The 23,811-nt window shown below is 41.3% G+C and overlaps 1 protein-coding gene and 1 long non-coding RNA gene across 2 annotated transcripts in view; one reads left to right on the top strand and one right to left on the bottom strand.

Annotated features, from left to right (window-relative positions):
* The window catches only part of tmtc4 (transmembrane O-mannosyltransferase targeting cadherins 4), a 35,658-nt gene extending 11,971 nt beyond the window's left edge, over positions 1-23,687 (top strand). The window contains exons 2-18 of the mRNA XM_034185971.1: positions 1,785-2,014; positions 2,096-2,211; positions 2,480-2,696; positions 7,772-7,859; positions 8,016-8,116; positions 9,916-10,008; positions 10,177-10,338; positions 10,584-10,786; positions 12,754-12,928; positions 17,335-17,466; positions 17,560-17,639; positions 19,295-19,402; positions 19,489-19,630; positions 19,943-20,057; positions 22,734-22,846; positions 23,271-23,340; positions 23,506-23,687. Of these exons, the coding sequence (XP_034041862.1) occupies positions 1,853-2,014; positions 2,096-2,211; positions 2,480-2,696; positions 7,772-7,859; positions 8,016-8,116; positions 9,916-10,008; positions 10,177-10,338; positions 10,584-10,786; positions 12,754-12,928; positions 17,335-17,466; positions 17,560-17,639; positions 19,295-19,402; positions 19,489-19,630; positions 19,943-20,057; positions 22,734-22,846; positions 23,271-23,340; positions 23,506-23,654 (2,226 nt within the window). The 5' untranslated portion in view covers positions 1,785-1,852 and the 3' untranslated portion in view covers positions 23,655-23,687. The remainder of the gene's footprint in view (positions 1-1,784; positions 2,015-2,095; positions 2,212-2,479; positions 2,697-7,771; positions 7,860-8,015; positions 8,117-9,915; positions 10,009-10,176; positions 10,339-10,583; positions 10,787-12,753; positions 12,929-17,334; positions 17,467-17,559; positions 17,640-19,294; positions 19,403-19,488; positions 19,631-19,942; positions 20,058-22,733; positions 22,847-23,270; positions 23,341-23,505) is intronic.
* LOC117524205 overlaps positions 1-23,811 on the bottom strand; it is a 283,790-nt gene that overhangs the window by 10,486 nt on the left and 249,493 nt on the right. The gene's annotated exons all lie outside the window — the stretch shown is intronic.

Consider the following 23,811-nt stretch of genomic DNA (forward strand, 5'->3'; position numbering starts at 1 on the left):
TGTTTGTTAATGTTTGTTGGAGGTGGACATTATTATACGTGGCACGGGCAGGTCATACCGGCAGGCTTTGCCATGCCAGATCCATCTCAAGGTTTCCTTGTACACGCTCACATCGTTTCGGATCCTGCTTTGCCACCATTAGAATATGTAAATTGAGGTCAGATGGTGCTCAGACTGCACATGTTCCGCTGTCGAGATGGGACACCTATCCTTAGGGTTTTGAACATGTGCAACACACTTGGGGCTGCCGGCCAATTGGGACAAACTGTGTGGACTCTAGCAGATGGCTGTCAGACTGTTTTTGAGCTGCAACTCAGCACTTTTCAGATGTGGGCCGAATCGTCATTTTGATGCTTTTTGGTCTTATTCTGGCTATGTGTGACGGGGGTATGAGGAACAACTCCCTCAGGTGGTTTTGATTAGATGAAGAAACCTCAAGCAGACCAGACTAAGTAGAGTGATTATCTGCGTTGGTCATACTAACAATTGTAAAATAAATGAAGCACATCAAAGGATTGTCACACAATTGTTCAATTAAGCAACCATACAAGGTCTGTTAGAAAAGTATCGGACCTTTTTATTTTTTGCAGAAACCTGATGGATTTGAATCACGTGTGCTTGCATGAGCCAACCTTGAACCTTCATGCGCATGCGTGACCTTTTTCACGCCTGATGATTGCGTCATTTCCTGGTAAGCAGCCTGTGTGTGGGACGTGTGCTGTGCGCGCGGCGGATTTTCATTTTAAGGAAAAAGACTTAACGACTGGAGCAGCGCTGCATCAAATTTTGCCAGAAACTGGGCAACCTTTGGTGATGATACTTTGGGCATCACACAGATTAAGGAGCGGTACAGCCGGTTTAAAGACGTCCGTACAACGGTGGAGAGCGAGCCACGCTCCGGTCGGCCATCAACATGCTGAAATGACCAGGTAATTTCCAAAGTGAACGCTGTGGTGATGCGGGACCGTCGTGTGACTATCCGAGAAATTGCGGAAGAGGTGGACATCAGCACTTTTTCGGTACATTCCACTGTGACAGAAGATTTGGCCATGAAAAGATTGGTGGTGAAATTTGTGCTGCTGCTGACGGCGGCGCAAAAGCGCCTCAGTGTTGGAAGTCTCACAGAACATGCTGTGACATGCCCACCTCTTTCACAATTTCTCGGATAGTCGCACGACTGAAAAGTCACCGAAAGCCGTCTGAATAATCCGAATGGTTTCCACCTGGCTGTCGCCCAGTTTCTGGCAAAATTTGATGCGGCGCTGCTCCAGTCGTTCCGTCTTTTTCCTTGAAATGAAAATCCGCTGAGCGCACTGCACGTCCCACACAAAGGCTGCTTACCAGCAAATGATGCAATCGTCGGGCGTGAAAAGGTTCACGCATGCGCACAAAGGTTCAAGGTTTGCTCATGCAAGCACACGTGATTCAAATCCATCATGTTTTTGCAAGAAATAAAACGGTCCGATGCTTTTCTAACAGACCTCGTATAGTACATCTGGAAAGTATTCACGGTGCTTCACTTTTTTCCACATTTTGTTATGTGACAGCTTTATTCCAAAATGGAGTAAATTCATTTTTTCCCCTCAGAATTCTTCTCACAATACCCCGTAATGGCAACATGAAAAGGTTTTTTTTTTTTTTTTTGGTAATTTTTGCAAATTAAAAATAAAAAGAGAAAATGTTATCATTGTGAAAACACATTTTAATTGCAACTTCAATTTTTTTCTCCTTATTGTAAATTGATTTAAAACTAATTTGCCTCCTTTCATTGTCTTGCCCTCCAGGATTTGATGATGACGACGACGACGATGATGATGATGATGATGCGTAATGACCAGAGATCCACTGTATCATGGCGTTGTCTGAAGTTTATTGGGACCACCAAATACAGCTGCCAAAGCTTCCTCCGGTCCAGGCCAAGCTCGCCGTAGCCCTTGTGGCACTTTTGTGCTTCCTCAACAGTTACGATGGGGAGTTTGTTTTTGATGATTCTGAAGCAATTGTCAACAACAAGGTAATGTTATTTACTGTGTGTTAGCTACAAAAGCACAAAGATGACAAAAACTTAACTCTCCTTTTCTGGTATCTTTCCCAGGACCTGAGACCAGCAACACCGCTGAACAACATCTGGAGAAATGACTTCTGGGGAAGTAACCTGAGCAGTAATTCCAGTCACAAGTCCTACAGACCTCTCACTGTCCTAACATTTAGGCAAGGACTAGAGATGGCAATTTCAGATCTTTCTACCAGTTTCACATTTTTTGAAAGTGTTTTTGTAGTGCCAGCTGGAGCTGCAGCTGTTAAAGATGAGTTTAAATGAAAGTGGACAACATGACTTATGTTTCATAATGTAATGTAAACCCCATGACACATCCTGATCTGTACTCGGGTTTAGTGTTGCTATTTCCAACTTTCATCATGACATCAAAAGCCTTGGTGGTGTTTCTTCTTTCAATGTTTTCCGGTCTCACCTTTACAGGTTAAACTACCTTTTGGCAGGAGGTCTCCATCCTGTTGGCTTCCACATACTCAACATCATTCTCCATGCGGTCATATCTGCCTTACTGATTGATGTGTACGCTATTCTGATTGGTGGTCTGGCGTATGACGAGGATGGAAAGCTTCTGAATTATGCCCCTAAGACGTCTCTGTTGGCTGCCTTCTTTTTTGCATCACACCCAGTCCACGCAGAAAGTGTAAGTGTCTCTAGATCCCTTGTGTTAAGGAGCATTATATTTGCTTTATTTTAGAATGACCCATTAAATATAATTAAACATGTTATCGTATTTTCCAGTAAGTTGCACCGTAGTATAAGTCACACCTGTAAAAAAAAATATCATGAAGAGGAAAGAAATCATAAATACCCTGGAGTATAAGCTATATTTATTTTTGAAATGTGATTATGTGTCTTCATGCAACAAGAAGCAAAATGAATTTAATTGGCACATAATTTAATTATAATGCAAACGCTGCGTTAGTGATCAGAAGGTAATGAGGTAATATTATTGTACCGGGCCCATAACAAGAATGAAATGCTTCTTTAGGTCACTGATAAGCAGTGTCACTAATAAATAATAGAGACCCCCACTTACCCCCATTTATAATAGGACACTAATTGTTGAAGCTTTGTAGGTAGAATTCTTTCCCATTCTTGATTGATGTACGACTTCAGTTGTTCAACAGTCCGGGGTCTCTGTTGTCGTATTTTGCTCTTCATAATGCACCACACATTTTCAATGGGTGACAGGTCTGGACTGCAGGCAGGTCAGTCTAGTACCCACACTCTTTTACTACGAAGCCATGCTGTGCACGTGCAGAATGTGTCTTGGCATTGTCTTCCTGAAATAAACAGGGACGTCCCTGAAAAAGATGTTGCTTGGATGGCAGCATGTGTTGCTCCAAAACCTGGATGTACCTTTCAGCATTGATGGTGCCATCACAGATGTGTAAGTTGCCCATGTCATGGACACTAACACACCCCCATACCATCACAGATGCTGGCTTTTGAACTTTGCGCTGGTAACAGTCTGGATGGCCTTTATCCTCTTTTGTCCAGAGGACATTTGAAATGTGGATTCATCAGACCACAGCACACTTTTACACTTTGCGTCTGTCTATTTCAAATGAGCTTGGGCCCAGATAAGGCGGCGGTGTTTCTGGATGTTGTTGTTGTGGCTTTCTCTTTGCATGAGAGAGTTTTAACATGTAGATGTAGCGAGGAACTGTGTTAACTGAGAATGGTTTTCTGAAGTGTTCCTGAGCCCACGCGGTAAGATCCTTTACACAATGATGTCGGTTTTTAATGCAGTGCTGCCTGAGGGATCGAAGGTCATGGGCATTCAGTGGTGGTTTTTGGCCTTGCCGCTTACATGTAGAAATTTCTCCAGATTCTCTGAATTTTCTGATTATATTATGGACTGTAGATGATGGAATCCCTAAATTCCTTGCAAATAAACGTTGAGAAACATTGTTCTTAAACTGTTGGACTATTTTTTTTCATGCAGTTGTTCACAAAGTAGTGATCCTCACCCCATCTTTGCTTGTGAATGGCTGAGACTTTTGGGGATGCTAATTTTATACCCAATCATGACACTCACAATTGGTGTCCTCAGTTCCCAAACACTTAGTGTTGTTAGAAGGAAAGGTGATGTAACACAGTTTTAAACATACCACTGTCCCAGCTTTTTTGAAACGTGTTGCAGGCATCCATTTCAAAATGAGCAAATATTTGCACAAAAACAATAAAGTTTATCAGTTTTAACATTAAATATCTTGTCTTTGTGGTGTATTTAATTGAATATAGGTTGAAGAGGATTTGCAAATCATTGTATTCTGTTTTTATTTACATTTTTCACAACGTCCCAACTTCATTGGAATTGGGGTTGTAAAAGTACTATTTCCACTTTTGTTCCACATGGTCTTTTGGGTGGAGAATGTTATTTCTTAAATTTACTCACTCTATAAAACAAAGAATGTTTTTCTCAACCAGAGCTGCTGCTGCTGCTTCTGTGCTGAGTGTGGAGCACAGCACCTCATTCAGTATACAGGAACAGCTTGTCACGTGTGTAGACGGGGCCATCTTGTGGCTGTAGATGATAATGCTGTTTTTTTTAAATGTTGCTTCAGACAGTAAGTCACAGAACCTCCCACACTAGTAAAAAAAAACAAAAACAAAATACTTTTGTTACAGAAAATATGGTGAGTCTGTCAGTCCAGTGTTTTAAAGGGGGCACAGACACATACTACTTCATTTTTTTTATGTTGCATTGTGATGTCTGAAAAGAGTGGGAAGATTTTTCATTCAAGTTATTTTGTCTAACAGGCTTTTGATTATTAAGGTCATGCACAACAGTCAACAATCATTGTGTTTGCAGTGAAGTCCTGCTAGGTGAGAGTGGCGCCGCTAGTTTCAGGTGATAAGCTAAGTGGCTTGCATGATAAGATAACATTTTGTTGTTGTTTGTTAGCGAGTGCAAATTGAATGGAAATTGGTTGGATAATCATTTTTTTTCATCCATATGGCTGAGAACAGTTTCCAGCAGTGATCACAATGTGCACAGCGCAAAAGTATCTGTATCGAGTATCGCACCTGTGTTGGTGCCACCATGTTTGCTGCCAACACCGATGGGTTCTGTCTCTCTTTGGGTCTGTTTACGCCAACCAGATTTTCATCTTTATTCAAATAATACAATAATTCCGTGGACCCCTTGATGTTTCCAGCCAGTATTCATTGAGCAAATACAACTTGAACACACAGTTAACAGAACTACTAAATGCATCCAGAAGAATTTATCGTAATTATAACATTCTTTAAAAGGAATTTATGCACAAAACATATTTCCCACTGGTTTATTATTGCAGCAAAGATAATAAACAGACACAGATTACTCAACAGAATGATTTGCCAGATTTCCCAGTTGAGTAGTAGTCCCATTTGTCCTTGAAGAGGAACTTTGTGAACATGTTTTTGAATTATGGCCTTTGAGGTGGTGCATTCATAGTTACGACAGACACTAGCAACAGGAGACCCGACATATGAGGCTGGCTGATAGTTTGCTCAAATACTTATTGCCTTTGAAAGTGGACTGTGTATAAAAATGGCTGTAATTCCTAATTTCCATATTCTACAGAGGGCCGTTCCTTCCTGTTTCATTATGAATAGCAAATCAGGGTGTGTTTTGAAGCATCACAACAACATATTGATCCATATTTGGTCAAACTTGAACAAACGGTAGTTACGCTCATCATCGTCACCATTCAGTCATTCATCTTTTACCGCTTAGTCCATTTAAGGGTCGCGGGGGGCTGGAGCCTATCCCAGCAGTCATAGAGCGTGAGGCTGGGTACACCCAGGACAGGACGCCAGTCTGTCGCAGGGCCACAAATAGACAAACAAATACAGACACACACACCTACGGACAATTTTAAAGAGTCCAATCCACCTAACCCGCATGTCTTTGGATGTGAGAGATAACCGGAGCACCCGGAGGAAACCCACGCAAACACGGGGAGAACATGCAAACTCCACACAGAAAGGCCACGGGAATTGAACCCACGACCTTCTCGCTGTGAGGCAACAGTGCTAACCAATAAGCCACCGTGCTACCTCATCGTCACCAATCGGGTGAAATTTTCAAGCTGTTCAAAATTTTTATCCCAATTCACCATATCAAAGCCATTATGCAATCACTTCTGGGTGTTCATAGTCTTACCAGCTTCAATCATGTTCAAACATCTTTAAACGGGGTAGTCCCAGTGAGTTCAGCTTGATACTTAATTTGATTGTGTTCTATCGGGGTAAAAATTTGAAGTAAAAGCAGCGTTTTTCTTGTGGTTCTGGCTGAGAACGCAGCCGGACGCAGCTTTACTTTCGTTTTCGAGTGAGTTGTCAGGTATGCGCTTTATACCCCAGCCAGATGCCAGGTGTGCGCTTTATAAGCCAGTCTGATAGGATGCATGCCAGAGGAAGGTGTTTCACCTGGTTTTTGCACTTTGTGTGCATCGTGGGGGATCGTAATAGAATGGTGCCCTGAGGAATAGGGGTGTAAATAGTTAATGTGATATGTTAAAGCCCTTGAATTAACGCTTAAAGTTGACACTACATGCACATTTTTATTAATTTCAACTCTATCGTAGTGGTATACAGAGACAAAATGACAAAATAATTCTGTCACTGTCCAACTATTTATGGACCTCATTATATAAATTGAATTTGTTAAACAACATGGTTTTCCTCGTATAGCTCTGTTTCTTGGCCTCATGTTCTATAAGTTTTAATACTGAACATGCCCCCATGCCAAGAACAAAAGCCCCAACTCAGCTGGGAGTGCAGTGCCAAGGTGCGGCGAGTAGCATGGCCTGACTAGTAGCTGTGTCGGGATTCCTATTTTCCTGCTCGTGCCTGTGTGTTTTGCTATATAGCTTGGCTGGAAGGCAGCAGTTTTCCCTCTCCATTCTCTTTAATCATGCAGGGCAAGAACTGGGTGAGACTGGGGGTGGTGGGAGGGAAGCAGACTCTTAGCCCAGGCTTGCTGTACGAATCAAAGCAGCCAACCCCAGGATGTCACTGCAAAATACCCACAGACTGTATGGAACACACACCATCAGGCCACACTGGTTAATGAAAGATTCTTCCTTACTCTCTTAATAAGCCTGTGCTAGTAACTCAGTGCAGTGCTATTCAGAAACAAATGCGATACATTTAATGTGTTCCCATGCAACAGCACTATGTTTATGTTTTATGGGGCATTCACACAGGATGACTAAAATACCAAACAAGTTGCAGGGATTTGTTCTTTGGACTGGATTATACTCGCACACTTTTGCTGCATGATGTTGCTTCATAACAACTGCATTCGCTCACTTGTAAGAGACTACAAAAGCATATATTTCCTTTTTGATGCTGTCAAATATCTCTAAGAACCACACATAGACTGAAGGCACTTTCTGTTGCTGTTATTTTTTTTTCCCCCTTCATTTTGGAGTCCATTCGCCCAGAGAGGTTTTGATGTTCATATTAGGTACATTGCACAGTTAAACAAAGGAAGGGCTGGAGAGGGGTGAATGCACCACTAGCTTTTAATCCAAGAGCTCCGCATTGGTAACTTCCAGCAGAATTTCAGTCGTTGTGGCTTTGATGGGAGGCACTTGCAGTGAAACTGCACCTCAGATAGTGCTCAGAACACAAATGACAAATATATTCTAAGTCTACAAAACCCATCGAATTTAACCTCCTGTTAATCTTTTCTTCCAATTTCTGTCTTTCATCAAGGTGGCAGGTGTCGTGGGTCGAGCAGACCTTTTGTGCGCCCTCTTCTTCCAACTCTCATTCCTCACTTATTGCAAAGCTTTCCGCACAGGTTCGTATCACACATGTTTATGTACGTACAGTTTGTGTGTCAAACATGGTGTATCTCCCTTTTATCTTTGTTTTTAAATGGTTTTATTTGAACAGATTTTTTTTTTTCTTCAACTGTTCTTAACTGGCTGGGTTTGTTTCCCTTTTTTGCTTTCAGGGACTAAAAGAGATGAGAGGTTTTCTGTCCAGTGGGTTGTGGTTAGCATCTTGCTCTGTGCTGCAGCAATGCTCTGTAAAGAACAAGGCATCACTGTCTTGGTATGAACATCAGTGTGGCAGGATTCAAAGTCATTTTGTTCAGCCGACCCAGAAGTGCTGATGCCAATTCGGAAACTCCATAAGGAAACCCTCGTAATGCTTTTGTCTTAAAAGATTTATGAAAAACACCTCAATTGATTTGATCCATTTTTGTTCTCACTGCATACTAAAAGTAAAACTTTGCTTATAGGCGAGCATACTCCTCTACAAGCATGCCTAGAATATGTTTCCACATTTTTGCACATGTGCCTCTTTTGACATATTTGTCCAGCGTTTAGTGATGTCCCAGGACCACCAGTTTCAACAAGTTCTTCAGAAAATCAGTTCCTCTAACTCCACTGATTTTAAAGTATTTTAAAATCTTCTGTTTAAACCATGTTGCCACATTTGCTCCAGTTTTATCGCATTGCATTTAAAACGATAAACTCGAAAGGGCACTCAGAAAGTGCAACACTCATGACTCATGACACTGATTCATGCAAATTATTTCTTTGTGCTTCAGTGTTACCATAATGTCTGGTTGTGGTTTTATTCAAATTGGCCCGTCTCATGTTGAATAGTTAGGACCTCGAGTTTGACATTTAAAAAAAACACCCAAGGTCAAAAATTATGTAACCAAGAGAAGCTCAATATGATTTCTGTTAGTGTTTAATACTGACCATAAGTTGACCAATGAATCAAAATCTTCACTCTAAAAGGAGTGGCCTTTCAAAGTCACCCAAGGCCAAAAGGCATGTGATCAAGAGAAGGCCGTTGTATGACTTCATGTTGGTGGTGAATAGTAACCGTGGTCAGAGGTGGGTAACCCTGGTTTCAGTGATTAAAAATCTGATCATGTATTGATTCTATCTGTACACCTGAAACAGGTGATTGCACTTATTAGCTCATCTACCTGCCTGAATATTTAAACAAATTTGAGTCAACTTGTTTAGTGGGTGGATGGAGCCAATACGTGGTAGGACTTTTAATCAGTGAAACCAGGGTTACCCACCTCTGACCATAGGTTAATAAATGTAATCCATTGAAATAGCCATTTGAAGGTCACCTCAAACAGCCCTTCAAGGAACTCCAGGATTGCCCACTTACTGGTTTGCTTCATGTAAGATGATTAGAGGTTGGAGATTGCTTTTAACTAATCTTTCTTATCACTTTATTTTTGGCTGACCCTCATTCATTCCAGTCAATTTGTGACCAAATAGCATCAAAACCCTTCTAGTTACCTACTTGTATAAGCAACAGGTTGGTCACTGTCATGTCCCACAGCTGCTTGCATCCAAGGTTCTTGAACTGTAGCAACATCTCCACCTGGTGGACAGTAATAAAGTTTCCAATTCACCTGACCTGCATGTCTGACATGGCAGTGTGGGAGGAAACCCACGCAAACACGGGGAGAACATGCAAACCCCACACAGAAAGGCTACAGGTGAGAATCAAACCCATGACTTCTTGCTGTGAGGCAACAGTGCTAACCACTAAGCCACCATGTTGCCCATACTTGTGCATGTGGTTCTCAAAAGAAAAACATCCTGGCATAATTTGTTTTGTTCCAGTGTGCCCCCAAAATTCATGCCTTGTGTTTCCAGCCACCACCAAGTTTGGTGAAAGTCTTCCCCTCATATTGTAAGAATCCTGCTAAAGATATGATGAAAAACTTTTCTTGACTGATTTATTAAAAGAAAATGGCATTAAAAAAAAATAAATTAAAAAACATGATGGATTTTTGATTGTATGGCTTTGATGCAGACATACTGTGGATAAAATCCATTTGACATTTTGTCTTCCTGTGTATTTTCTCTCAGGGTGTGAACGCAGCCTTTGATATCCTGCTGATCTGTAATGTTAATGTGTATGAACTCAGCCAGAGACTACTCTTTAGGAAGAATCTCCAAGATGTAAGTCACAGTCAGTTTCTGCCTCTTCCCTGTCTTGCTCTTTTCTGTCAAAAATTATGTTTGACCTGCATTTGATTGATGCCACACGACATGCATTGTCTGTGTAGGACACATTTAAATATCTGCATTTTGCTGATTATTCAGTGAGGAACTGTGCTGTTATGTAAGGTACGTGAGATTCTGCAAAGCGGATTGCTGACACGATTGGCTCTCATGACTTTTGGAGGACTCTCGATGCTCTACGCACGCTGGAGGATCATGGGAACTGGACCACCGGCATTCACTGACGTAGACAACCCTGCTTCTTTTGCTGAAAATGTATTCCTTCGAGTGAGTGATGTTGATTCAGAGTTGTTCTTTGCATCTGGTTTGTAAGATTTGGTGACACACTGTAGATGCAGGCGATGACATGGTCACATCTGCTTTCTAAAACAGTGAACCAACTCTAATGAGCCTAGTTATCCTATCATGCTAAATGTATAATCCTGTCTTTGCGTTTTAGTTGTGATTTTTCAAACATTTTGCTCCCTCCTCGTCTTCGTTGTGAACTCCTCGTGTTCCTCTTTGATTGGCAGATCGTGAACTATAATTACTACTACTCTCTGAATGCCTGGCTGCTGCTGTGTCCCTGGTGGCTGTGTTTTGATTGGTCCATGGGCTGTGTGCCTCTCATTAAGTCAGCCACTGATTGGAGGATGGTGTGGCTGCTGCTGCTCTGGTGCATCCTGATAGGCTTGATAAACCAAGCCTTATGCTCACAGGACAGCCAGAGGCGGAGGTAAGAGAGTACAACCATCTCGTGCTCGCTGTAGATGAGATGGAGTACATGTTGGCCTCTCCAGACTCACTTGATTATGAAAATTGGATCATATCCACCGTAGCGTGACCACTGCATCACGTCTCGATTGCTCTTAGAGAGATTTTAAAATTCTCTGTTGGTTTGGAGAAAGTGTGTTTGAAGAGAAAGTTTAGCTGGGTGTAGGACTGCCTTTGCTCGAGTTTAAGTGTACTTCAACCCGTATCTCGTTTCCATAAGCCTTATTTTCCGGAGTGCAAGCAACATGTTTCTTCTTCTTCTTTTTTTTCTTCTCTTTTTTACAAATTTGAGAGGCCTTGCGACTTCAAGTCCAGTGTGACTTATACAGCATGAACTCGTGTGTTCATTCATTCATTATCAGTGTTATCGTTGACTCCTCTGCCACAAAGGCCATGTCCGAGTTCTGGGTCTCCAAGGCCAATGCGGAGTATTATACGAAGTCTATTGTAGTTGCTGTGACCTGTTCTTATAGACTCGTGTAACATCAAGCCACAACCAAGTGAGTCGGGCGGGGCCTTATATAATCTTTTGTGTACTTTCCTGGCATGCTGTGTTTGGATCACAGACATTAATGCGTTAACCGGGTGAAGGAATACAATAATGCTTGAGTAGTGACAAGGCTGTTTTGTTTTACATGTTAGTACTTGTAGACGTAGTGTAGCATGTGTATCTGTGGTGACTAGAAAACATTACGCATATCGACTATCATATATGTAAATTTACCACGGCAGGAGCTTTTCTGTTTGGTGAGAAGTAAACAGTGCAGAAAATAAGTAAAAACAAGCAGCCTTGAACCGTCCTCAGCTTATTTTCTGAGGCCGGACGATGCTGAGGCCAAGACCAAGCCTGAGCTATTACATAGCAAGGCCGGCCATGAGACCTCCAACATGTTTCAGTATAATAATTTATATATGGCTGGTTTAGTTGGCTTCATCGGCTTGTGACCTCCAGCACTCACTGGGTCGGTTCGCAGCAGAGTGTGAAGTGGCTGGGATGAGGATCAGCGCCTCTAAATCTGAGGCTGTGGTTCTCTACTCCGGGTAGGGAATGAGGTCTTGCCCCAAGTGAAGGAGTTCAAGTACCTCAGGGTCTTGTTCATGAGTGATGAGACAATGGAGCATCAGATTGGCCAACGAATTGGCACAACAGGGACTGTATTGCATTTGCTCTATCGTACTGTTGTGATGAAAAGGGGCCTGAGCCAAAAGGCCGAAGCTCTCGATCTACTGGTCAATCTTCATTCCTACTCTCGACTATGGTCTTCAGGGTTGGGTCATAACAGAAAGAACTAGATAGTGGGTACAATCGGCCGAAATGGGCTTCCTCAGCAGGGTGGCTGGTGTCTCCCTTAGAGATAAGGCGAGAAGCTTGGTCATCTGTGGGGAGCTCAGAGTAGAGTCGCTGCTCCTTCACATTGGAAAAAAGCCAGCTGAGGTGGTTTGGGCATCTTGTATGCCCCTTGGGTGCCTCCCTACAGAGGTGTTCCAACCACATCCATCTGGGAGGAGACCTCAGAAGACTCAGGACTAGGTGGAGAGATTATATCTCCACACTGGCCTGGGAATGCCTCGGTATCCCCTAATCAGAGGTGGTTAATGTGTCCTGGGAAAGTGGAGTTTGGGGTCCCCTGTTGGAGCTGTTGCCCCCGCAGCCTAATCTCAGATAAGCGGCTGAATATGAGATGAGATATGGCTTTCCAAGGAATCAAACCGCTAAACCATAAACTCCAATAATAAGAATAAACGCTAGCAACAAAGGTACACTAAGAATGTGCACAAAACTCCAAAATTAAAGAAGTGATGACAGAAAAAAGGTGAGACTTACATTCCGGTACGTTTTAAATATGGTAAATATAGATTGTTAACCTGACTGTTATATATGTTAATATATTCTCTTTCCATTTTATGGCCTCTTCCTTTTGTATCCAGGACCATAAGTTTGGGTCTGGTGCTGCTGGTGGTCCCGTTCCTTCCAGCCTCTAACGTTTTCTTCAGGGTGGGCTTCGTTATTGCGGAGCGTGTTCTCTACCTGTCATCTGCTGGCTACTGCCTCCTGCTGGCCTATTCGCTGGGACACTGCTGCTATCTCTGGAGCAAATACAGGGTAAAAGTCCATCTTGAAGAAAGATCACACTTCAAAAAAAAAAAAAGGAACTACAGGAATTTACCGGAGATGTTCTCCAGAACATTGCTGAGTTGTGTCCTGGTTTGGTCACAGCTATGCAGTGTGGCCATAAAGCTGCTTTTTGCAACAGTATTCCATTAGAGGTGTAACAATGAGCAGATATGAATAAAAAATGTTTAAAGTAATAGCTATTACTCCATTAATGCACTGACGCCTAAAAGTAAGGCTCTTCGGCTGCTTCCTTGTTGTCACACCAAATCCGAAGTGGATCAGCATATTGATTTTGGCACAGGTTTTACGCCGGCTACCCTTCTTCACGCAACTCCAGGTTACATGGAGAATGAATAGCGGTAGGGTTTGAACCCCATCCAAGAGACTTCCACACTGGAAACAACCACACCAACCACTTGGCCACCACCCCTGCTACTAATGCACTGACCCTTGAATTGATCTAAATGGGGAGATGATGGTCCAGTGGTTAAGCAGTGGATCCTCTGTTCAAAACCCCATCTGGCTGGAAAATCACTAAGGGCCCTTGGGCAAGGTCCTTAATCCCTAAGTTGCTCCCAGTGTGTGGTGAGCACCTCACATGGCAACACCCTGACAGTAGTGTGTGAAAGTATGTGTGAATGCGAGGCGTCACTGTAAAGCACTTTGAGCTTTTGATATACAGTAGTGTTCAGAATAATAGTGCTGTGTGACTAAAAAGATTAATAAAGGTTTTAAGTATATTTCTTATTGTTACATGGGAAACAAGGTACCAGTAGATTCTCACAAATCCAACAAGACCAAGCATTCATGAAATGCACACTCTTAAGGCTATGAAATTGGGCTATTAGTAAAAAAAAAAAGTAGAAAAGGGGGTGTTCACAATAATAGTAGCATCTGTTGTTGACGCTACAAACTCAAAACTATTATGTTCAAACTGCTTTTTAGCAATCCTGTAAATCACTAAACTAGTATTTAGTTGTATAACCACAGTTTTTCATGATTTCTTCACATCTGCGAGGCATTAATTTTATTGGTTTGGAACCAAGATTTTGCTCGTTTACTAGTGTGCTTGGGGTCATTGTCTTGTTGAAACACTTATTTCAAGGGCATGTCCTCTTCAGCATAAGGCAACATGACCTCTTCAAGTATTTTGACATATCCAAACTGATCCATGATACCTGGTATGCGATATATAGGCCCAACACCATAGTAGGAGAAACATGCCCATATCGTAATGCTTGCACCACCATGCTTCACTGTCTTCACTGTGAACTGTGGCTTGAATTCAGAGTTTGGGGGTCGTCTCACAAACTGTCTGCGGCCCTTGGACCCAAAAAGAACAATTTTACTCTCATCAAGCCACAAAATATTCCTCCATTTCTCTTTAGGCCAGTTGATGTGTTGTTTTTTTTTTTTTTTTTTTGGCAAATTGTAACCTCTTCTGCACGTCTTTTATTTAACAGAGGGACTTTGCGGGGGATTCTTGCAAATAAATTAGCTTCACACAGGCATCTTCTAACTGTCACAGCACTTACAGGTAACTCCAGACTGTCTTTGATCATCCTGGAGCTGATCAATGGGTGAGCCTTTGCCATTCTGGTTATGCTTCTATCCATTTTGGTGGTTTTCCGTTTTCTTCCACACGTCTCTGTTTTTTTTTCTCCATTTTAAATCATTGGAGATCATTATAGATGAACAGCCTATCATTTTTTGCACCTGTGTATAAGTTTTCCCCTCTCCAATCAACTTTTTAATCAAACTACGCTGTTCTTCTGAACAATGTCTTGAATGTCCCATTTTCCTCAGGCTTTCAAAGACAAAAGCATGTTCAACAGGTGCTGGCTTCATCCTTAAATAGGGGACACCTGATTCACACTTGTTTGTTCCACAAAATTGCCGAACTCACTGACTGAATGCCACACTACTATTATTGTGAACACCCCCTTTTCTACTTTTTTTTTCTAATAGCCCAATTTCATATCCTTAAGAGTGTGCATATCATGAATGCTTGGTCTTGTTGGATTTGTGAGAATCTACTGAATCTACTGGTACCTTGTTTCATATGTAACAATAAGAAATATACTCAAAACCTGGATTAATCTTTTTAGTCACATAGCACTACTATTATTCTGAACACTACTGTAGGCCATATAAATGCAGTCCATTTACGGTTTTGAATGTACTGTGAACTAAATGAGGGCCTCGATTTTTAACATTACGTATCTGTTACACCGTTTTCACATCTTCAAAGGTTGGCAAGAGGCTGTCATGATACTGGTCACAGGAATGCTAATTTTGTGAGAGATAAACAAAATGGGCATGTCCACTAGTGGTAGCAGTGTAATGGATAAGTGTACCTGTTTGAACTTTGTTTGTTTCACAATTTGCTACGGTCACACCGGTTCAGAACAGGAAGGTTATGCTATGCCAAGAACATCTGACTTCTTCTTCTGGGCTTCTTCTATGCTGTGCTTTCTACTCCTGTATGTGGTGTTGCCTCTTGTGGTGAACAAAAAGTAAGTGTAGCAGTGCTTCTGTGCTGCGGCACAGTAGTAAGATCCTGAAGAAGGTGCCTGTTTTTTCATTAAATTGACAGTAAGCAGTGCCACATTTTGCTTATTCTAATTTATCAAGGAAAATTAATGTGTACATCAAACAAAGAATTGTATTTAATGGTGTCACACCTAATCATTCCATGATCAAAAGTATTGTTTGTGAATTGTATTGTAGGACATGTATCAAGACACAGATTTTTTATACGGGAGAGATGCACATCCCATATTATGTATTTTATTTCCAATCATTCAAAGTTCTCCGAGTGTGGAAAGTAAAACGGATTATATAAATGTATATCAGCTGTAATTATGGTGCCGTCCCTTTGTTTTTGTTTTTTTGTTTGTTTTAATTGAGCAAATTTACTTTGTGCTGAAAACTAGTTATCATATACACTCACTGGTCACTTTATTAGGTACACCTTTTCAATTGCTCAACTCAAATAACTAATCAGCCAATCACATGGCAGCAACTTAGGGCATTTAGACATGTAGATGTGGTGAAGACGACTTGCTGAAGTTCAAACTGAGCATCAGAATGGGGAAGAAAGGGGATTGAAATGACTTTGAATGTGGCATGGTGGTTGGTGCCAGACAGGCTGGTCTGACCGTTTCAGAAGGTGCTAATCTACTGGGATTTTCACATACAGCCATCTCTAGGGTTGATGATGTCAGAGGATAATGGGCAAACTGGTTGAATGGGCAACTGGGTGATGCTGTCATGTCAGTATGGACCAACATCTCTGAAGAATGTTTCCAACACCTGAGTCCAACCCATACTAGCAAGGTGTGCCTAATAAAATGGCACACCTTGCTAGTGTGTGTGTGTGTGTGTGTGTATATATATATATATATATATATATATATATATATATATATATATATATATATATATATATATATATACACACACACTTTTATTTCTATGGTATATTGCAAATTTCTATCCAGGCTCCTCCCCTTTTCTAGAATTACCTCATATTTTAAATCCCCCCCTCGCCCCTTTTGCAGGAGAGGCTTAACATTTGAGTTTAAATTTTTCCATATATTGTCAAAAAAATAATGTTTACACACTCTTGAGTCTGTCATTTTCATTTTCTGTGCCAAACATTCTCAGTCCTCATCCAACCTCAGCATCTCCATCATCATCCTTCACTGGCTGAGGAAGTGTTTTTCTTGCGTGAGGGATTTGAATTAAGCAATTTGGTTAAGGCAGAAAGTAACTCAGCGAGGTGTAACAGGAGTTCATGTGAGATAGCGGTGAGCGGAACGCAACAATGTCGTAGTCATCATTGTGACAGGGCACCGTGATACGAATCGAGAAATACCATCAACACCGTGAGAAATCAAGCCAAGAAGCCCTGCCAGGCCAGAAACATTTATTTAATGGTACCCAAAAAAAAGAAAGTATTGATTAGTTTGGAAATCAACACTCATTTCTACATATCTGCAGCTCCATTGAGTGCTGCAGTACTGAGTCTGTCATGATCAACTGGCTATAAAGTAATTTTCATGTGAATACATAAGTCATGGAGATGTGTAATATAAATTATGATTCTGTTGTGTGAACCAGCCGACCTTTGCGCTACAGATATGTTGAAGCCTTAATGATGGTTAATTAAACACATTTAAAGGGGTCATATACTGTAGCGCAAAACTAGTATGGGTAGTAGTGTGACATAATACAGTCAGTGTCCAAAAAGTAAAAAAAAAAAAATCATGTGATAATAATTTTAATATCACCCATGCCTAACATGATAACATGCCATCATTTCACCAAGCTTCAGGGACATTTCTATCTGATGCTTTACTTCTGTTAACTTTCTGTTTGTCACACTCCAGAGGCTGCTGTGTGTGTCTGTGCTTGTGTTGCTGTGTGTGAATGTGGCTCGATGTGCGCTCCGCAGCCACCAGTGGCGATCAGAGCAAACCCTCTTCACCAGTGCCCTGGCAGTATGTCCCCTCAATGCCAAGGTAACCACAAAGGCTTTGTGTGTGCCACCTGCCTGCCCGAGGACGAGCATTAAGGTCACGTTCTGGTGTCTTGTGTGTCGATCGATTCTTCAGGTCCATTACAATGTGGGCAAGAACCTGGCTGACCGCGGCAACTCTTCTGCTGCTATCGCATATTATAGAGAGGCAGTCAGGTAAAAAAAATCTACAGCTTTACTCAACAAAAAAATCTTTAAAAGTGCCGTTTTAGTGTCTGGGCCGCATATAGAACTAGAACGTTACTGACTGGTATTTCATAACTTACAAGTTTCTAACATACCATTAAAATCAACTCAGATAACTGAAAACCTAATCAGTCATAATGACTCATGCACTTGTCAGGGTTTCTTTTCCCTAGTGGTGTTTATCCACTGCGTGGGACTTGAACAGTTGACTTGAACCTTTGTTTTCAGTTTTCTTTTGGCCAGACCTGGTCCTTTTTTAGTATCTTCTCTATTATGGTTTCAAGGGAACTGAAGAGATACCACACGGTGACATGAAAACACTGCAGGTTACCCATCAATCAGTAGTGAAGCAGATGGCATCAATTTCACACTAAAATCATGAAATGACAATACAAGCACCAAATTTGGCATGATGATGCCCAAAGTTGTCTTTATCAAATGTGGTGGATTGACCACTTGGAAATTCAAGATGGCAGCCATTTTCTAAGATGGCCATCAAAATGACTCTGAAAATTAGTTTTTGCATAAAAATGCTCCTACTGGAATGATTTTATGTAGTATTCATGGCAAGTTCTATGTTATGTTATTCATCACAATGGATCTGTGTTACAGTATCAGTGAAATCCACAACGGCGTTTAATTTCAAGGCCATCAAATCTACCCCCCCCCCCTATTTTTTCCCTCGCAAATATGTCATTACTTATTTGATTTGTGTGATCTTGGTGTCAAATTGTAGGTTTTCAGGCATATTGAGCAGAACCATTACGAAGCACTTTTTTGTATGTTTGTTTTTTTTACAGAACAAAGTGGTGTAACACATTGATGAATGATGCATTCAATGCTGCTGTTAAAAATAACCAAAATTTTAAAATAAATAAATAAAAGATAGGAATTTGACATCTCGCCAAGATTTGATGTTTGGATTATGACCTTGACTTTTCACTGTTTTTTGTAAATATGAAATAATTTTGTCCTTTGCTAAAGGTCAGTCATTCTGCTCAGTTATGTTGTTTGAAAATACATACATAAAGTCTGAAGACAGTTTTCCTCACATGCACTACCCCTGCATGTGAATGTACCAAAAAGATCCAAAAGTCGTCTAGTTTGTATCAACTTTCAAAAATGATTTTTTTTTTATTATTATTATTTACTCCAGACATTATCCCCCACCAGTAATTATTAAACATCGTTCTTGCTGTTCGTTTGTGTCTCTGCGCACACAGTGAGCAGTTTTTGCTCTGTGGGCTGTGATCCCTGCAGGGGTGTTTGTGCCCTGTGCTTTACTGAGACTGGAGCTTTGTGGAGTGGCCACATAACATGCACCATCAACAATCGATTTAAGCACAGCCACGTTTTTCATGCATCTGTACACTTTGCTGAACCGGGAGTTCCTGCAGAGTTACTGACATTTGGCTGCGCAGTCATCTGCACACATCGTGGTATGAGTTTGCACTAAAAAGGTTAATCTGTGTCAGCATTGAAAAAGCAAACGTTTTAGCCATGCATGGAACAGCCACCTCTGCAGACCCTTAGTAACTTATTCACATCATTTCTGTGCCCTCCTATTAGTAACATTGTGTAAATAACAAAAACAAGGTGTTGTGGGTCCCGTTGCATGCTTTCAGGCTGCATCCTACCTACGTCCACGCCATGAACAACCTGGGCAACATCCTGAAAGAGAGGAACGAACTTGTGGAGGCGGAGCAGCTGTTGTCTAAAGCCGTTTCTATTCAGTAAGTCGTCCAGCGCAAAGGCAGCCGTCACTGACGAAATCAACTGTGCGGGTCAGCACTGATCACCGCACTCTGAATCTTACTAGGTCTGATTTTGCTGCTGCATGGATGAATCTAGGCATCATTCAAAATAGCCTGTGGAAGTTTGAGCATGCAGAGCGGAGCTACTGGAATGCCATCCGTCTCCGGAAAAAATACCCAGATTGCTACTATAACCTGGGACGCTTGGTGAGAGGCTACAGACGTGTGTTTTTTTTAGTTATTGTGATAATGTTATGGTAAATAAATTTGCCAAAAAAAAAAAAACTAAAAGGTATGCATGCCAACTGAAGTAAAATTCCCACATGTGATCTTTTGTCTGCAGAATGCTTAAATCACTTATTAATTTGATGGGATTTATAAGCCAGAATTTGTTTTATAAAACTGAGTTGTTTTAAGACTTCAGTCAACAGTGAATCAGTTTTCCAAGGCTCAGACTGATGGATGAGAATTTTATATTGTAAAAGTAGTTATTTTGTGTTTTCTGTCCTGTCACGGCAGTATGCTGATCAGAACAGACACGTGGATGCTCTGAATGCATGGAGGAACGCAACAGTCCTGAAACCTGACCACAGTCTGGCCTGGAACAACATGGTCATTCTGCTGGACAACACAGGTACTTACAGTACGCGCACACCAGCAAAAGCCCTTAAGCCCGATTTATGCTTCTCCGTCTCCACAGCTCTGTAGCAAAGCAGAGCCCTCTGCGTCACTGCGTACCCACTCCGAGCACCTCTCCATAGCCTGACGTGCACCTCTGAAAAATTGAGACTACATGTAAAAACAACAGAGACCACAAGGGATGTGACTGGTCACTTTTCTGGTTTCACTCTTTCCTCTCCTGTCATTTAAAAGCTTTTGCAGTGAACACACTGATTACATTTCAGCCATGATTCAAATAGAGGAACATTTGGCAGAAAAGTCCTCAAATATACTTTACAACACAGTCAGAGACGCTCAGATGACAAGCAATTTATGGAGGGGAAATTGCATGTAATGTTGGTTTGAAGGTTGATGACTTTATAAAGAAGTGGATTATTGATAGACAAATTAGTCCAGAAAAAGGAGGAAAAAAAATAGACCAGGAACTTCAAAAGGGTCATCCCCATGTCAATGTTGTTGTGTAGCCCCAGAGTTACAGAGTTGTAGAAGCATAAGTCAGGCTTTACTGTCTTTGTAGTTGTTCTTCCAGAGGCTTTTCATAAACTGACAATAGATGTTAAAAGGCCAGTACAAGAATGAGCACTGACACCTGCCGTGCAGTCAGGAGGCTCAAACATATGTACAGTAGGACACTGTTTCCAACTGATTTTCCAGATTTTTTATTTTGTTAATTTTAAACAGTCAAATGATAGTACATGACAAACACAAGAACATCAGTCAGGGGACATCAAATGTGTAGACAGCAAGCTGATCACAGTTTCCAGCTGTTTTTCCTGAGACTTTTGTTGAACTGACCACAGATGATACATAACATGTACACTGACGCCAGCCATGAAGTCAAGAGGCTTCAGATGTACAGATAGCAGGCTGATAAGGGTTTCTAGCTGTTTTTCTCTGAGATGATAGATGTTAGATGACATGTGCACTGAAACCAGTCATGCAGTCAGGGGGGCTTCAGACGTATGGAGACTGGGGAAATGTAATAATGTATAAATGAGTGCTGTTGAGAACAGGTCTATAATTTTATTATTTTCCCTCTGTAACTACACATTTATGTGTGTTTAGGGTCAAATATACTTGAGGTTGCTTTAATCGAATGCTTTCTTCACTCTATCATCTATGATGGTCTATTTTTTTTCTGAATTTGTGTGTTGAAGTCGTTTCACTTTCAAACAACTCTCTGTTCTGCTTTCTCCAGTGATAACAGCCAAGAAACACAGCGTTGTTATTTTGTAAAAAGGCAGGAAATCTAAACGGCCAACAAGATTAGACCGGAAGAGCAGGAATCAGCAATGCTTGAAATTTATGTATTAAAGCTTTGTGTTCTGAGTTTTGAAGGCACTCTTCCCTGCCGTGTGGAGAATGCTCTGATTTCCAAACGCTCGAGCCGTTTTGTCAGAAGCCGCTCCCGTGGGGGCGGAGTCTCCCAGGAGACCACTGGATCTGTCCAATAAGGGTCCAGTATGTTGCTGATCAAATGTGGGCAAGCACAGCCAGAACAGCGCCCCCTCAGAGTCCCCCTGCTGTATTTACTCCCCAAATCTGACAGAAATAAATCTACCTCCTCTCCCTTGTTCCCCCAACAAACACACACCAAAAAAGAACAATGGGCATCATTTTCAAATAGCAAAGATTTGGGAATATTCTTTTTTTTTTTTTTCCTCCTCTCGCTCTCCGCTGGTTACCCCCACTTTTTGTTTTGATCATTACACAGACACACAACACACAGAATCACATGCACAAAGGGTCACACATGTAAAGTAGTCATGATGGCAAGCTCTGTGTGAAGGGCACAGGCCATGACTCAGGACACGTCTGTCTCTGTCTGTCTGTCTTTGCCCGTCTCTGGCCAGACATCAGACGGTCTGTGACAGAGATCAATAACTCACTGGGCCTTGTGTTCGACATTAATGAGGAGACTAAACCGTTGCTCCGTGTGAGGAGATGGAAAAACTCTGCTCCAGACAGTCTGACTCTCCGACTGTCGCCGTTTTTACTGTCTGGCTTTGTTTTGTTTTTGTTTGTAATTGTGAAAATTACACCTTAATACATGTACAGTAAACACGAGGCAGATATACATATTTATACTGTTTGTTTGGTAAAATTCCTGCGTGTAATTATTTTGTAAATCACATTCATTTTTCTGTGGAGTTTTTCGTATATGATTTTTAAGCCTGTGCAGAATAAAAGTATACAAGGTTTATTAAAATGTAATAATTAACATTCTATTAAAAGTCTTCGCATATTCAGACCTGAGTGCAGACGAGCACATTAAGTTTAACAAACAGCAGGATTTCGTCTGCACAGATGTCCTCCTGTGTGTCCACAGAATTTGTCTAAATGAAAAAAGTCAGTCACCTGACCACTTTCAGAAAGTGCGGTTATGGAGTTATTAGCATGTGAAGCCATGTGTGACAAATTTTCAACAAATTTTTTTAAACATCATGCAACAGCATCTTCATCATTAGCAAATTTCTTTCCTCGTGTACATTTTATGCAGTTTCTACACATAAAATTTAATCTTTAAAAAACAGCAATTTTTTTCTCGATTGCTCACAATTCTTGCAAATAATATATTTTTTTTTAAAAAGCTGAATCTCATAACTTTTGTTGGATTGGATTCTTGTAGGTAACTTGGGCCAAGCAGAGCTGATTGGCCGAGAGGCTTTGAGGATCCTCCCACGTGATCACACAATCATGTTTTCATTGGCCAACGTCCTGGGGAAGTTGGAGAAATACAAGGTCAACCTGTTTTTTTTTTTTTCTCCACCTTGGGTCTGTTGTGCTCCTTTTCCTTTCACATCCTTGTTAAGAATTTTAAATAGGTATTGTAATTTTTAGGAGCTAAAATGATCAATATGTTCATTAGCAGAATTTATTATTATTATTTCGACAGAAATGGTGGTTATTCTGTGGTTCTAGCTCCTCAAATCTCTTTTAAATCAAGCATTTTAGGTTTTTGGGATGTTTGTTGGTGCCACATCAACCTTCGGTATAATTGTGATGAAAATTGATTTTCTGACATTAAACTAATCAAGATTAATCTATAATGAAAATGGCTCTTGGGAGTTTCTTTAAAGACTGAAAAATATTGTGTGGTAATCAAAGAAAAATGTTGCTCAGGTGCAGAAAGGTAAACACTGTGTACTTGTGTGCTTCTTCACAGGAGTCTGAGAGCTTCTTCCTTCATGCTCTTCAGATCAATCCAGATTCTGCTAGTTGCCATGGCAATTTAGGTAAGACTACTGTGACATACCAGGATTTGTACCACGTACTTTACACCGGGTTGATCAGCGTCTGCGCTGTCTGAAGCCCACAGGATTTACTCTGTTCAACCAGCAGAAGCGTATTTTGTCACCTTTCTGACCCGCAAGCTGAAACTGCTGCCTCTTTATCCTCAGCCGTGCTCTATCATCGCTGGGGAAAACTGGAGCTGGCAAAGAAACACTACGAGCTGTCTCTAAAGTTGGACCCCGATGCTCCGGGGACTAAAGACAACTATAACATGCTGCGACGCAAACTGGACCAGCTCAAACGGCAAACGCCCTAATGGAGTATGTTGGGAGCCCCGCCTGCCGTAAAACACACTCCACCAGAGACTCGGGATCAAAAGCTCTGGCTTTGTACCACTTGGAAATAAAGTGCAGGATCTGTGATACTCCAGAGTTGTGTTGTTTGAGTGAATACCTCTAGCAAAGAATTATAAT

The sequence above is a fragment of the Thalassophryne amazonica genome, chromosome 14 (assembly GCF_902500255.1).
Source record: "Thalassophryne amazonica chromosome 14, fThaAma1.1, whole genome shotgun sequence".
Lineage (NCBI taxonomy): Eukaryota > Metazoa > Chordata > Actinopteri > Batrachoidiformes > Batrachoididae > Thalassophryne > Thalassophryne amazonica.